This window comes from Fundulus heteroclitus, chromosome 14, assembly GCF_011125445.2.
Source record: "Fundulus heteroclitus isolate FHET01 chromosome 14, MU-UCD_Fhet_4.1, whole genome shotgun sequence".
Classification (NCBI taxonomy): domain Eukaryota; kingdom Metazoa; phylum Chordata; class Actinopteri; order Cyprinodontiformes; family Fundulidae; genus Fundulus; species Fundulus heteroclitus.
In genome coordinates this window covers 2,707,012-2,723,246 of record NC_046374.1, presented here as the reverse complement: position 1 = coordinate 2,723,246, position 16,235 = coordinate 2,707,012, and the positions used below count along the sequence as shown (strand labels likewise).

Below are 16,235 nucleotides of genomic sequence, written 5' to 3'. Positions count from 1 at the left end.
TGTAATTTGTTTCTGCAGCCGGGTCTGCTATTCACTACCTCCTCCCCAGTTCCACAAGCACTTTCACTGTCCTCTGCCTGATTAAGCCCATGCCATTTTTCTAGAGTCACAGAAAAACATTATTACACAACATGCCATATCACATGACACTACTATTTTGGGAATAATTACACACAGAGAATACATTCAAACAATATTTTATTATACACATATGCGTATACATTATTTATGTAGACAAATGATTTCGTCCCACACCTTTTGTGAAGTCATTCCCAAGAGCCATAATAGACAAAGAATCAATGCATCACACGTGTTAAGATACAGCTGGCTGTGATTATACACCTGGCCAGTAGGTGGTTTCGTGTGCACATGAAGCTCCAAGAAATGAACCCTTTCTCGAACCAGTTGGCTCGAGTTCAATGCCTCATGAGGCTTCATCTCACCATCACTACTGAACAACTTTCTGCCGGGCAGCGTGGCTTCGGCGTTTTCGGCTCCTCCCCTAAAGGAAGCGAGCTTTCATTAGCGCTTTTCAGACACGCGCTGGGAAGTCACTGCTCATCTCATAACAATATCACTGTTGTCTAATTGTATTGGTTCACAGGAAAAACCTTCGTCAGTGCCATCCTAGAAGAAGCTGCCACAAAGCAAGAGCACAAACGGTAATACGTTTTCATGAATTTTGCTATTCATTTATTATAAAAAAAAAACAAAAAAAAAAAAAACGAAACTTAAAAATGGTCGCGCGCTTTTCTGTTACTCGCACGTGAAGTCCTCTCAAGATGGCTGAGAAGCCGCCGCAACCTGGTGTTGACCTGGACCGGAGACAGTTCTGCTGTCCGGTGTGTTTGGACCTGTTCAGAGAGCCTGTCACCGTCCCCTGCGGACACAGCTACTGCAGGGGCTGCATCGAGGAGTGCTGGCAGCAGGTGGAGGCGAAGGCTCGGAGGTACAGCTGCCCGCAGTGCAGGGAGGTCTTCCAATCTCGTCCTGTTCTGGGCAGGAACCACATTTTGGCTGAGGTCAGGTGACTTATTTCTACTGACTTTTTTTCTCGCCCCTTTGATTTAAAACACGTTGAAAGCGAGTTGTTGAATTCTATTCAGAGCTCCGCTATTCGACTCGACCATCACCACGTGGATAAACACCTTGAATGCGTTTTTAATCAACCATGTTGCCCAGGTAATCTGGCTGCAGTGAAGGCAATTATTATTTTTGCTCAGTTTACAAAGCACCAAATATTTTTTTGTTTGTTTTTTTTCTAACCAAATTGCAATTCAATCGTTTTTTTTAGACAGATTTCCATCACATTCAGTAATTACGGCTTTACCCATTTAAGATCGTATCTGAGGGTATAAACAGAAAGTCCAAGTGATTTTATCCATGTGGCCTATCTGGTATTTTTACACAATATCACTAACTTAGTTGTAAACGATAACAAAAATAAACAGAATTGAACAATAATGGGGATTGCACCACTTCAAGTAATGAAAACAACAAAGACATAAGAGGGCAAGACACATATTTCACAAGAACAATCAAATGAAGTCAGATCTAATTGGTTTTACATACTTATCCCATTTGGTCCAGATCTTATAAAATGTTCCTTTTTCGACTTGAAGGGAAAAAGAGATCCTTTCCATAGCATAAACAATTTCGATCCACTCATCAATAGTGGGTGGATCTGGTTTTAGCCATTTCTTTGTGAGGGCCTTCTTACAGGCTGCCAGTCGTGTAGCCAGCAGTTTCTTTGTCTTTATTGGTCCATGTGTCCAATTGTAAGTTGCCCAGATACGTTTCACATTTGAATGGAATGCTTACATTGAATACATTTTCCCTTTTTGGTTCTCTTGATTGCTGATTGAATTTCCTCTTTGTAATTTTGGATATTAATTTCTTATTTTGTTCATCAGTGATCGTTGGAAGATTGATCTTTTACAGAAAGGCATCGATCTGGTTGTCGTTGCTTGTCTGTGGTTGGGTGTATAGTGTTTTATAGTATTTTTGAAAGCAGTTTTTGATCTCATCCTGATTAGTTTCTATTTCTTTTGTTACACTATTTCTTATTTTGTGTATAGTTCTGTTGGCTTGTTGTTTTCTTAACCTATAAGATAGAAGTTTCAGGGATTTTCCACTTGCCTCATAGTACTGCTATTTTATAAAGGTACGCTTTTTTTGGATTTTCTGAGTATTTATTTCTTCCATTTCTTTTTTAGTTTTATAATGTTATGTTTGGTTTTGTCATCTTTGGGAGACTTTGCATGTTCTCTCTGTAATCTTTTCACTTCCTCTTCTAATTCTTGGAGGTTTTTTTTTTCTCTGATTCTCTTCTCATATGAGGTTATGGATATAATTTTACCCCTAATCACTGTTTTTTATGCATCTCAGATTATAGGAGGAGTCACTTCCTCCTTATGGTTATTTTCTAAATATAAGTTAATTTCACGTTTTAGTTTATTATCGTTAATTTCCGGTTTGTTCAAAATGTTTGAGTTCAGTCCCCACAAAGTGGACCTTCTCTTATTATTCAGATGGATTGAGATATAGATGGGCCAATGATCTGAGAGAGTATTAGGTCCCATTTCACAGCTATCGACCCTAAAAAAATCTCCCTTGAACATAAAGAAGTAATCTATGCGGGATTACACGTTGTGAGTAGTGTGAATAATCTCGACTATTTGGGATTTTTTCTCTCCAAACCTCCACAAGCCCCACCTCACTCATCCAGGTATTTAATCTTTTGCTAATATTTTTTGTGTCAGGTTTCCCGTTTGATGAATCAATTTTTGCATTTAGTCGGACATTAAAATCTCCGCCACATATCAAAATCCCCTGGCTTTTTGTTGTCATTATATCGACTATTTGTTTATAAAAAGACCAGTCACTTCCAGGAGTAATATACATGTTAAGGAGAGTTATCACGGTTCCTTCTATTTTTCCTGTAACCATTACAAATCTTCCTTCATTGTCGTTATATTCTGAAATGTGCTCATAATTTACAGCTTTGGATATGAGGGTCGCCACCCCTCTCCGCCTCCCTGATCCATGTGAAGAGAAGTAAACCTGTTTAAATCCTCGTTTATTTAGTTTAACGTGTTCTGAGTCATTGAGGTGCGTCTCTTGTAAAAAAAGCAACTTGTATTTTATCTTTCTTTAATTTTGATAAGAATTCTTTCCCTCTTAATTGGATTGAGTACTCCATTTATATTATATTTATATTTTTCATCTATGTTGATTTCCCCCTCCATCTCACTCAGAACTCTGGTGCATTTCCCCCTCCCGCGAGAACCAGCAGGGAACAAATGACAATACACATAAAACTGAACACAAAATGTCAGTGTAATTTCCTAGGTAGGGATCTATTAACCTGACCCTGTTGATTCTCCACAAGGGGTTCGAAGGGAAAACTCCGCCTCCTCGGACCAGAGGGAGGGGCCCTTACCTGCCACAGTCGCGTGTCGGGGGAAAAAATGGGAAAACGGGTCCCCATCAAACCGAAGTATTCTATAATTAATTTCTCCCACTAGATAAAGATTTGGTTGAAAAGGTTTCACAATTCCTCCCGCCGTCTTTGGTCTGGGGCAGATCCGCTAGGTTCCGGATGGGGCCGCAGATGATCTTCTGAAGGCTCCCAGCTTCTCCTTGTAGCCGGGAACCCGGCCGGCTTTGAGTGCGCCTTTCGCCGCTCGTCGGTCCACTCTCGTCCAGGACAGTTGCTGCACCTTCTCCATGAGCGTCTCCAGAGGTTTGATGGTTGACACAATTAAGCCTCGTCTCTGCAGGTCCTCTGATGCCTCCTCTACCGTATCGTAGGTTTTGGTTCCTCCTTGTATCTAACGCGCAGCTTCACGGGTAAGAGGGTCTGGAAGTGAATGTTATTTTCCTTCAATATTTTGCAGATCTCTGTACATTCTCTTCGTCTTTTAAGTATGAGAGGTGGATAGTCGTGGTCCAGGTTTATGGGATTTTCTTGCCATGTAAACTCCTTCATCTGCCAAGCTTTGCGGAGTATCATCTCTAGTTCTGAAGCTTAAAAAATTGATTATGATGGAGCGCGGTGGCGCGTCGGCTGCGGTCCCACTGAACCATGAGCTCGTTCAGGAGTGTCCTCATTTAACTCAAGACCTTGACGGAGTAGGGTTTTGACAAATGAGATCATGGTCGATTCCTTCTCGGATCCCTCCGGTACCCCATACATCCTTATATTCTATGATGACCTCCTCCGTGTTTAGGATCCTTTCTTCTGCCTTCTCCATATGTCCCTCCACCTCCTCCATCCTTGTGTTCATCTAGGCAATTTCTTCTTTTATTATCTCGAATTGTTCTTTATTTTCTTGGCGAAACCCTTTTTAGTTCTCGCAGGATCAGCTCAGTGTCGGTCATTTTTAGACGCTGCTCCTCGTGGCTTGTTGGCTTCAACCTGTTAGCTGCTAGTTGTTGCTGCGTCTCTTCTCTCTCACCCACCTGACTTTAGTCGCATTTATTTCTCGAATTAGTGGTACGGTCTTGCCCCCTTTTTAAGTTATTATATTGGTATATTTACTTTCTAGGTTCTATGGGGGCGGAATTTCTCTAATTACTCCGGTTCAACTAGGAGCGCTCTCGCTATGCGGCCATTGTGATGATGGTCCGATCCGGGAGTCAACAGTTGTCTGCAAATAAAAATTAGCTACAATTAAATACCATATTTAAATAAATTCTTTAATACTTAACACCAGTAAAACAAAATAATCTCGCTAAGAACCCTGCCCGAGTGACACATGGCATTTTGAAGTGCTTCTGTATACATCATTCATCGATGCTTGATGGGATGTTGGCCTGGTGGCGAAAGACATTTTTGTCAGTCATTGTAAATCATTTTTTTTTTTTTTTTTTTTTCCCATTTCAACATGCTTCACTCGATAAACCCAGCATAGAACAGCTTAAACATTGGTTGAAATGTTCAGTACTCAAATGAGTGGAAAGAAAAACAATATTACTAGAAAGGTAGGACAGGTTGTCCTCTTTTCTCTCCCAGTGGCTCAAATGCCACAAAGAAACCCGCTCAATTCGCTAAAATTACAGCTAATACTATGAAATGTTTATATATCGTTACAGGTCCACACACTAATCTTGTGAGAGAAAGAAGTGAGTTGATCCGCGAAAAAAAGCTGAAGCAAAAAAGGAAACAAGCACCACACTACAAGTTGCCGCTTCTAATCATCACAAATGCATGTATTTAGCTGGTATTTATACACACCTGGACCTGCTCTTAAAATAGTTGTCAGGGGGGGGGGTGGCAACTGCCGACTAGCAAAAGTTACAAATGACCTTTGTAAACAGGCCCAAAATGGCTTATAATAAGTGGAATATGTAACACTGAAGCTCAGATAAACACTCCTCATGGATTGTATGATGTTTTCATTTATTGGGTGTGCAAATAAATGCTTACTAAATAACCCAATATAACATATGCCTAGTAGCATGCTAGCCACAGCTAATCACACAAAATCTGAATCAGAATGCCTTTTATTGTCATTATACACATGTACAGCAAGATTAAAGCCAACTCCAAGCGGTGCAGAAATATCAAAATATCCGTTATTAATAAATTGTTAAATATCTGTGTAAATGTTGGACGATGTCATTACTTTACAGTAGTAAGTCGGCCCCCCCCCCCCCAACAGTTCGTTACCAGTGCATGTGGAAGTTCAGGGTGCCTTAGGAAAGGAGCTGTTTTTGAGTCTGTTTTCTTTCTGGTCCTAATGCACCTGTAGCGCTTTCCTGGGGCCAACAGGTTAAACAGTTCAAAGCCAGCGTGGGAGCTGTCTTTGCTGATAGTTGTGGCTCTGCTGAGCAGTGGGAGGGAGTGCATGTCCATCAGGGAGGGCACCACTGATCTTTTGGGCTGACTGTACCACTCTTTAGAGCCTCTTCCTGTCTGCATCAGTGCAGCTGCTGTACCGTACGGTCATGGGCGCCTGCTGGATTTTATCGGAGGCTACGCACAAAACCATCACCACACCTGACCCACCCACACAAGTGCAATTAACATGACCATGATGCGTGTGGCTCATGAATTATGCGCAGGACGCACTGCTCACATCCAAGCATTGATTCAGCGAAAAAGTGATCACATTGGTGGATCGAAATTGATTTTTACTTAAATGTTGTTAATAACAAATTAACAACTTAAATTTTGAACACAAATAATGAATTCTGGACCGCGCTATTTATTTATATTATTTAAAATATATTTTAACACTGAAAGTACAAACGTACACCATTAAAAATTCAGTGGCATTTGTAATTCTACTCCAATAACATATTTATTTCCATAAATGGCATAAGTTTTAGGGTAGTTTTACTTTGTTGGCCCAAAATACTTAAATGTATTTTTTTAATTAAAAATGAAAAACCTTGGGTTTGTTGTGAAATGAAAATCAAATAAATGTAAAAATTGATTAGTTTTGTTTTCTCTGAGGAGAAAATTCACTGGTTGGTCTCAAGTAACCCTTTAATTTTTCAGGTTGTGGCAAAGCTGGAGGGGACGAGCACCAAAAAGACCTCTCCCTCTGCTGGTCTTACCTGTGCTGGCCCAGAAGATGTTGCCTGTGATTTCTGCTGCAAGACCAGCAGAAACAAGGCCTCTATGTCATGTCTAACATGCATGGCTTCATACTGTGACTCTCACCTGGCACCTCACTACAGAGTTCCTGTGCTGAAGATGCACCAGTTGGTCTCGGTTACAGTCCCACTAGACAAAAAGATGTGCAAGAAACACAACAAGCTGATGGAGATTTATTGTCAGACTGACAAAATCTGTATCTGCTATCTATGCACCATAGATAAACACAGGGGCCACCGCACTATTTCAGCTAAAGCAGAAAGGGCGACAGAGCAGGTAGGAACAGACACTCGGTGTGCAAGCAATGGTGGCTGTAAAGTGCTAAGAGATATTTAAAGTTTAACTCTTTACATAGGCCAAAGTTTCTTAATTTTAATCTGAATTTTAACTCTTATTTTTAGATGCATCTGTTTGTGCATCAAACCAATGTCCAGAAGAGTCTCCAGGAAAGAGAACATGAGCTGAAAGAGTTGGTCCAAGCCCTGGAGGATTTCAAGGTGTGAAAATCCCGACCACTTAGAATAATTAGGTGATACTGACCTTGTTTTAGGGTATAATCAGATTGCAGTAATCAAATTGACGGATTCACCTATTGTTGGTATCTATGAGATGTGCGAAGATAAAACCAGAGGAACCACTGGATCTGTAAGAAGCTTCTCTAAACCGGACTTTATATTTTATGGAGAGATGTCAGTCGTTACCTTCAGGCTGCTTGTAAGAGGCTAGAGATTAAAACTTCACCTTGGTGATCTCATCCTTTTAATGTAGAAATAATACAAACATCCTCTTTAACTTTAGCGCTGTATTATGCGCTGAAACATGACATGAATGACCCTCTGCATCTATTATAAATACATGCTAATCTCTCTTTATCTTGTTGATAAAGAAGGTCTAATTTTTTTCCGGCTGTACTTGAAATGTTATGGTATGAAATGTTATCAGAGTTTAAACTTCCAACATCAGATAATCTTTATAATTAGATGAAGCTGCAGGGAGTGGAGGGGTGAGCCTTTGTTCTTACAGTGCTGCAGCTGGAAGAACCGCAATAATTTAAGCTAATGTGAATGGGTCAGCCATTTTTTTTTTGATTAAAAATTCAAATGTATTTTTAAATATAGATTCAGATCAGCAGATCGATTATTTTGAAAGCCCTACTCTGACTTTTTTATTTTGTTATTAAAAAAAAACAACATTTTAAATGGTAGCTACAAGAATGTCCAAAAGAGACATGTTTCTCTCTACAAGTGTGCTGAATGGCTGTGGATGGTGAGTTCTGTTGCGTGCCTTTAATGAAATGTAATTTTTTAGAAAGAAGGTGTACGTCTTTTATTTACATTTTATTTAAAGGAGCAAAGTACAAGTTCCAGGATTTTTGCAGAAGTCTGCCCCCTGTGGTGACAAGTTGAAAAGACACCAGTGTTGTGCGGAAGCAATGGAAAAGAGAAAAAAACATCTGACTGCACAAGTCTTTTGTTTAGAGGTGGAATGTATTAACTTCAAAACTTGCGCAGTTTTGAAGTTACTATCCACCTTTTTTTCTTTTCTTTTTTTTTAAACGTAGAAAATGACAAATTATTCATACCCTTTTCAGTAATTGATGGAGGAGATGAGAAGGGTTTTACTGCTGTAATGCCAAACAAGTACTGAGCAGCTTTTTGCATATTTTCACTGCTGTTTTGACAATTCTTAGGGTGATGCGCTCCTAGTCTTTTAGGTGAAAAGTCCTCTTTGCCATCACCCTTTTATCTATGATCTTTACCTTCAAGCACAGATTCTCAAGCTGTTCTATCAGAGCAACAAATCGGGACTCTGAAAAAGAAAATGTTAACAGATCACTTTAATCATTTCATAAGGTTATGCATAATTATTTACACAATTGTTGTGAAGGGGGGTGAAATGCTTTTTAAGCTGTTTCTTACTTGCTCACACCTATTATTGCCATGCTTAAAAAATATACCTCTTGATGCTTATCTTTTTATAAACAGATTTGTAGCCAGAACGCAGTGGAGGACATTGATCACATCGAATATATGCTGATTTCCTCCATACAAAAAAAACACGCTTTGGCAAAGCAGATGATCTGTGTGAGAGAGAAACAGGCTGTTTCTGAGGCTCAAGAGCTGCAGCTGCAGTTAGAGAAGGTGATAACCAAGCTGAGGAAACGAAAAGAGGACCTTCATAAGCTTTCTCTTACCAGCGATCACATTCATTTCATTCAGGTACCAGAATCTTCAGAATCAGTATTGTGTTTATTGTCATAATGCATACTGGATGCACACTAACACCATTTTATTTGGGACCTCACAGCTTCCACAGCATACAGAAGTAAGCAACTAATTAGATAGCGGCCAAACCAGTTGAGTTTGGTAGGGTAGCGTCTGAGTTCTCGTTTTTAATGTATGAGAGTTCATTTATTTAACTTGATGTAGCACTCTTCAAAATCTACATTACTTTGCTGGTTTTCTGTAGGAAATATTGTCATCAGAAAACCCCGGGTTATTGTAGACCTGGGTCTATCAACCAATTCAGCTGTTGGGGTCTCGATAGCGGCTAATGGCCAGTCTATAACTATTGGCTTTCACTCCTGGCTTACAGCCATCAGTCCTGCTTGTCTGTCTCCAGGTCTCACTCTGCTGTAGCTCTCCGATTCAGGTATCCGGGCCCTCCCGAAACAGATTACAGCCACCGTGTAAATTTAAGTGACAGCTAGCCATTACATTGACCCAAGACGACCAACAGAGGGTGCTATAGGCTTTTACATTTGACTTTTGGAGGCAGCAAAGGAGTATGTAGATAAAACGGTGACATTGAAAAGCGATTTGGTATCAAACATTTGGACATTGAAAAGTCAAACCTTGTTAGAAAGTAAAAACGTATGATGATGTTGTCATTTTATGCTGCAGCTTTTATTCAATGAGAAATCTTTTCACTGTCACTCCAGAGTCCCTTCAGCTACGATGTCACTACAAGCTGACACTGTTTTGCCATTGGTGGGGTAGATTGGAGGCCCCTTCATGGGCTTTCCGTTTTTCCTGTACTCCTCATCATCTACCTGCTGTCACTGGTTTAGCTCCATGTCACTATAATCATTAGCTGTATAAGCTAATGAGGATAATGATAATGAAAATAATACCTGTTCTTGTGGTCTAACAGGGGTACTTGACCGGAGCTTTCCATAAGTTAAATGCAGGTAGATGAAGTATGCCGGAGTAACCTTCATTAAAGTTATAGAGTGAGAATTCCTGTTTGATCAAAAACTTTGCTGTTTTAATGTTACTTTCCATCTGCTGAGCCACTGGGACATCAAGTGAATATATAGTAACAATTATACACTACCAACTGTGAGTGTTTGGAAAGTTTTATTTTGAAACAATTGGGGGAAAAATGGGCTTAGTTATAATAAAAGAATGAGAAAATCTATTTATCATCAAATAAAACAATATACACCAAGTATTCATGCTGATAGTGTTTACTAAGTCAGGAGGTGTGATCAGGAGGCAAACGTTGTGCCATCTGCTGACAGTACTACGGAACTATCAGAACGCTAAATGGCGACAAATTACACAGCTACTGTAAGGGCCAGTAGACAGCATAAATATATCCTGTTTTGTTATTGTTTTATAGATTAATTTAGGGATGGGTGCCCTTCATTTTTGTCTTGAGCACCTGCATCTAAAAATGTGTTCATATTCTGACCCGATCCAATGGGACGGGAAAAGACTTGGCGCTTGGAAAACGAGACCTGTATTTACCTGTACATCTTTTTGTTTGCCTTCTCCATGACAACCAAAGCTCACATCATCTGTCAACTTCTAAAGCATAAACTGGTTCATAAATTGCATATTTTCTCTTTTAGATGAGTTAAAAGTGCTGCACCCAGGTGATATCTGATTTCTTTTTTGAATATCCTCTATAATAGAGCAATGATTATCTTCTTCCAGGCTTTCCCAGCTCTCTCCACTTCATGCGAGTCTCCAGCTTTGCCACCCAGTGCTGTTGTTCGCCCTCGTGAGTCAATGGAAGCAGTCTCTCAGTTTGTATGCAACGTGAAAGATAAGATGGAGGATCTCCTGAATGACATCTGGCCCAGTTTGTCTACCAAAGGTACATGAGATGTATAAGAATCTGAGTGAGAGTGAGTGAGTGACTGACTCTAAGATGATTTTATTTATTTTTTTGTCAGTGTCTGCTGTTAACGTTGTGCTGCCACCTGTACCAAAATCCAGAGGACAGTTTCTGCTTTGTAAGTAAAGTAATCGACGCTCTACCTCTTAATCATGCAGAAAAATATGAATTAAAACCGGATGAATGATAACAATAAAAACCTATATTCATGTTTGTTTCACAGATTCTCGTAGCCTAACACTTGATGTCAAGACTGTCGACAGTTACTTGTCCATCTCAGAAGACCAAAGGCGGTTGACACATAGCGGTTACAATTATTATGGTTACTCAGACAGATTTCAGAGTGTGAAGCGGGTGTTGTGCAGAGAGGCTCTGTCAGAGCGATGCTACTGGGAGGTCATGTGGAAAGGCTCCTTTTGCGCAGTAGCTGTGGCATACGAAAACAGCAAACCATTAAATGATTTAGCATTTGGAAACGATGACAAATCATGGAGCTTGGAGTGCTCCAAGAATGGCTATATTTTCCGACACCAATACAATGAACAAAAGCTGTCAGGTCCTCAGTCTTTCCGTATCGGCGTGTACCTGGATTACAAGGCAGGCTCTCTGGCTTTTTACAGCATCTCTAAAACCATGACCCTGCTCCATAAAGAAAAGACTACATTCTCTCAGCCGCTTTATCCTGGCCTGGGGTTAAAGAAGGATGATTCCACAAACAGTTATGTAGAGATAATGAAGTTGTGGTGATGAAGCGTCTGCTGTTGTCTAGGTGTTTTGTGTATTGAAAGTTGGTTGCTCAGCTAAACTTGTTGAACTTTGTAGAGGTTTGGGTGAAATATTTTCTGTTCAGTATTAAGACGGTGATATTGAAGTGAACAGCATAGTTATGTTGTATTTAACAAATAAATAAGCCAGGCTTAAAGATCTGCATGTTCCAGCTGTTAAATTTATAATGTACTATAGCTTTGTTCAATCACTAGTTCAACTTAATAATTTGTAATTTTCCCTTCCATATATTTTTGAATAAAGTTCAAGAAATTATTAAAAGCCGTCCATTCGCCTACTTTTTTTTTCTTCTTCTTTTTTACATGGTGGAAAATCCAAAGAATTAATCTTTGAGGTCTAACAGCAGGCTATTAGCACTCCAGTGTATAATATAGCTCAGTGCAACAGACGCACAGACTGACGTCTCTGACTGAGGCGTTTCAGTCCTCCAGAGAACATCCAGGCAGATCAGAGTGGTCTTCCGCAGCAGTTCATGTTAACTTTCAAAGTAGGTATTATATATCATATGTTACTGGAGCCCACACAGAAAATGTAATTAAGACCTTGAAAGAACCCAGTACATATGTCCTATTAAAAAGTGTTATTTAAGATAAGCTAATCCTTTATTTATCCCACGACGGGGAAAATTATAGGATTAAAGCAACAGACAGGTGCACACAACACATACGACATTACATAAGGATTGAAAGATATGAGGTGGATTAGGAAAAAAGCACTATGAACATAACATTATTTAATTGTAATAATAAAATAAAAATCACAAAACCCGAAAGGTCAACAGTTTCATGATACATCAAGCTTAGGGACTGGCTAATATACAGCAGGTCAAAAAAGGCAATGTTTTGGCTGCAGTGCTTGCTGTTTTCTTATGAAGAAAAGATCAACTAGTGCAAAATATTCAATAGATGGGTTGAAAATCCATCCATCCATCCATTTTCCAAACCGCTTAATCCCTCATGGGGTCGCGGGGGGTGCTGGTGCCTATCTCCAGCGTTCACTGGGCGAGAGGCGTGGTATACCCTGGACAGGTCGCCAGTCTGTCGCAGGGCAACACAGAGAGACAAACAGGACAAACAACCTTTCACTTACACACTCACACCTAAGGACAATTTGGAGAAGCCAATTAACCTAACAGTCATGTTTTTGGACTGTGGGGGTTGAAAATATCCAGTATAAAATACAGAGATTTCCAGGGCATGAAGTATACAGTTAAGTTGACTTTTTTTGGTGTGTGTGTGTGTGTGTGTGGCGGGAGGTGTAGAGGGGGGGGGCCCAAAAAGACTGCGTTGTCCCGGGCCCTAGCAAAGCTGTCAGCTGGCCTGCTTATACAAACTTATTCATAGGAAGTTGAGTGGAACGGAAAAGTAAGGTAGGAAAATGTGCACCAACACCAGGAATAACTGCAGTCTGGAGAAGATTCAGGAAGAGGAATTTAGGGGAGCGTCACAAAGAGTGGACTGAGGCTGGAGTCAATTAATCAGGAGACACCACACACAGATGAAAAAGTTCTTCATGAGTGGAACGAAGGGCTAGAAAGATGCAGTAGAACAGAACAGATTCATGACGGAAGGACCATGTTTAATCATAAAATGTTTGAAAAACAGCATGATTAGAATAAATGTGTTTTTAAGATCTGACAATTTGACTAAGATTTTGACAAAAAAATACTACTTCAATAGATTTGCAGGCCAAAGTCTGAGGCTACTGAGATTTTTTAAATACAAAATTCAAAATCTAAAATGCACAGACAAGCAGTGCAGGGCAAGTTGGATGCATTAGTGCTCAGCTTAGTACAGCAGAGTCGATAAACATTCGCAGGTATTTTCCTGAGATAAATAAATAAATCAACCGCGTGCTGCCACCCCTGAAAAAGCAGAGTAAGCTTAGCACAGCGTTGAACATATTATGCACACACACATTTGGCTTTTCATGATGTTCTCCTCTCTGTGAGAGCATACGCCCTTTTATTTTCACACACCTGCGTAAAACTAGGTAGGCATGTGACATACAATAGGAAACAATATCAAATAAGAGCAAAACGTCAAGATTTTTTCTTTTTTTCTTTTAAGATGTTTCTATAGTTTTCCATGGTTTCAGGGTTAAGTTTTTAAGCCATTTATTTTAAAACACTGATTCGACTTTCACTTAGATAAGTGATTTTACTGGATCATTTGATGGACAGTATCTCATATATTTTTGATAGAGCTGGGATGAAATATGTCTGAGCTGGTATTCTTACGGGGAATTTTGGATTAAAGGCTGACACAGCAGATCGGAATGTCTGGAATGATTTTATGAATAAAGGCGGATTGTGGCAGCTGTGACTCCTCCCTGGCACCAGGTCTTACTTCAGTGAGTCGTTCCCCTGATTGACACTAGAGGGAGCAGCTCCGGAGTATTAATATTGGAATCGCTGCTTCTCACAAGGGACTGTAAGCACAGACATCATATACGTAGACGCGTCACAGGGCGCAGGTTCGCACGTCAACGTCACCGCCATATTGTATGTGGCAGAAAAAAGTTGAGTTCTGTTATTGTGAACGTGAATCAGAGAAGATGCCTCATTCCTGTGCTGCATGGAAATGTATTCTGGCTGATTTCACTACTTGTATCTGCATTCTATAAACTAAGGCTGCACCATGTTGCAAAACTGGATACACTAAAGCTGCAGAGTGGTAACACAGGCTATATATATATATATATATATATATATATATATATATATATATATATATATATATATATGTATATGTGTGTGTGTGTGTGTCTGTGTTATGAATATAAGGATCAATTTGTTAAATCTAAACATTGTGGTCTTCATAACCTTTAGGAACAGACTTTTTGGGGGAGTATTAAAGAGGTAAAATTACTAATGTGAGAAAAAAAAGTCCTAGGTCAATAAAGTAAAAAAAAAAAAAACCCACAAAAGTGATAATGTTATGAGAAAAACGTCATATTATGAGAATTAAGGTGGAACATTTCCAGGATAGTCACAGTTTGCAGAATTATTTCACTCCTGGAGTAATAGGGCCAGGTTAGATTATTTTAAATATTTGTTATTCTTTAGGAGAATAAATTCAGAAGAATGAAGCTAAAGGGATACGAAAATAAACTTGTAATATTACAAAAACAAAAATACTACGAATATAAAGTATATTCAGAGATTAAAGTCCCTCTGATACTGTTTAAGTGACTGAGTAACTGCCGATTTGCCACATTTAAGATGGTGGACGCTCTGACGCATCGCAGCATAGGCAGAACCCGCCCAACGACGCGTCTACTCTTATATTGTGTCTATGACTGTAAGTCCTGACATGTCTGAGGTTTGGAGCTGAAACGACAACCATGGGGGGAAATTACCAGTACCCTGTTTTCTTCGAGTGCGACAAGCTTCTTGAGGGTCAGAAGAAGAAGAAAGTAGAGGCATATTTTTGTGTTCGCCGACGGTCCGGTGGAGGAGACTGCGGATCGTTGAGCAAAGTTGCTGATAATGTCTACAGCATAGCCTTCAGAAATCAGAAAGGTACAGTAAGATGGGGGTAAATGATCAGCTACACTTTTATTTTGTTTTTCATGTTTGTGTTGTGAAATGGACGCGTTGTTTGAAGGAGCCTAATGGTACAGGAGTGAACCTGGATTTTTGAAATGCCTTTCTAAAGAAAGAAAAGAAAGAAGACAATACCTTTCAATAGGTTTGTGTTATCACTGCTAAAATTACTGACTTGCAGCCTGTTTCGTTATGCAGACCGCAAACGGGGATATTCTGGGGAAAGTGAAACTTAACTCTGGCTGCGTGACGTCATAAAGAACAGCTGACAGCAACTCGCTGCAAAAGTCTTAAAAAAAAAACACATTTTTGTTCTGAATGTGCACTTTATGAGGTTTAGTTAAAAAGTTATTGGCCGCATAACAAAAATTACTGCATAACCTGCCAGGATGGCACACTTAGACTCAGAAAATGAAGCTGGTAGTGTAAACATAGTTGTTTGTTTCAGGTCTGTGGGAGTAAATAGGGGGACACAAGTGTTTTGGGATGATAATAATTTAACTATTTGTCTATTAATGTGGTATTGAGCACAAGTAGCTACAATTTGAAAATGTTCAGGATAATCCAATGGAGGTGCTGTAAAGCTATAATATAGACATTTAGCACGAGGTAAGCATAGTTTGGTTTATATACAACTATAACCAATGGTTTCAAGTAAAAGTACATTGCCTAGGCATCAGCAACCTTTACAATCCAAAGAGCCAATTTTGCCCTTATTCTTGATCAATAAAATGTGTCCAGAGACATAAAATCTATATGTGACCTCTTTTTGTTTTATAAACCCCTACTATGAAAATTGTAAACTCTATAGTGTTTAAAAAAAAACAAAAAACCATTTAACTTTTACAGAAAGAAAATAAGACAATTTTCCTGAATGAAGTGTTCCAGTTTTATGGGAAATGAATATAGAACATATAGTTTGTGTCTAATGACAAAAAAAAAAAACTAACAAAAAAGTAAACTTAACAAATACTGTGGATTATTGGTGTCATTCTGCATAGAAATTAGAAATTAAAAATTCTATGCAAATTTGACCTAATGTAAAAATTCCAAAATTAGACTCTTTTTATTTATTTATTTATTTATCTTTTTACCTTTCATATTTAAATATATTTCTCACGTCTTAAACATTGTTTGCCAAAGTTGTAAGGAGCCATTGTGATTTGGGGG

At 39.2% G+C, this 16,235-nt stretch overlaps 1 protein-coding gene across 2 annotated transcripts; it reads left to right on the top strand.

The window, feature by feature from the left end:
* The first annotated feature begins 443 nt into the window (after nucleotides 1-443).
* On the top strand, nucleotides 444-11,767 carry LOC105917685 (tripartite motif-containing protein 16). 2 transcript variants are annotated; one of them, XM_036146042.1, is made up of 8 exons: nucleotides 446-662; nucleotides 773-1,022; nucleotides 6,509-6,883; nucleotides 7,009-7,104; nucleotides 8,593-8,826; nucleotides 10,549-10,711; nucleotides 10,791-10,850; nucleotides 10,956-11,767. In XM_036146042.1, exons 2-8 carry the CDS (start codon nucleotides 783-785, stop codon nucleotides 11,477-11,479), a joined length of 1,692 nt encoding a protein of 563 aa, XP_036001935.1. In that variant the 5' UTR covers nucleotides 446-662; nucleotides 773-782; the 3' UTR covers nucleotides 11,480-11,767. The 2 variants fall into 2 exon arrangements, with proteins under 2 accessions (XP_036001936.1, XP_036001935.1); XM_036146043.1 differs by lacking the exon at nucleotides 8,593-8,826 and having other exon boundaries at nucleotides 444-662.
* Nucleotides 11,768-16,235: the final 4,468 nt, after the last annotated feature.

Coding starts and splice junctions, on each gene's coding strand:
- LOC105917685 (XM_036146042.1), top strand. CDS start 783: ATGGCTGAGAAGCCGCCGCAACCTGGTGTTGACCTGGACCGGAGACAG. Junction 7,105..8,592: donor AAGCCCTGGAGGATTTCAAG/GTGTGAAAATCC, acceptor TTTTATAAACAG/ATTTGTAGCCAGAACGCAGT. Junction 10,851..10,955: donor CAGAGGACAGTTTCTGCTTT/GTAAGTAAAGTA, acceptor TTTGTTTCACAG/ATTCTCGTAGCCTAACACTT.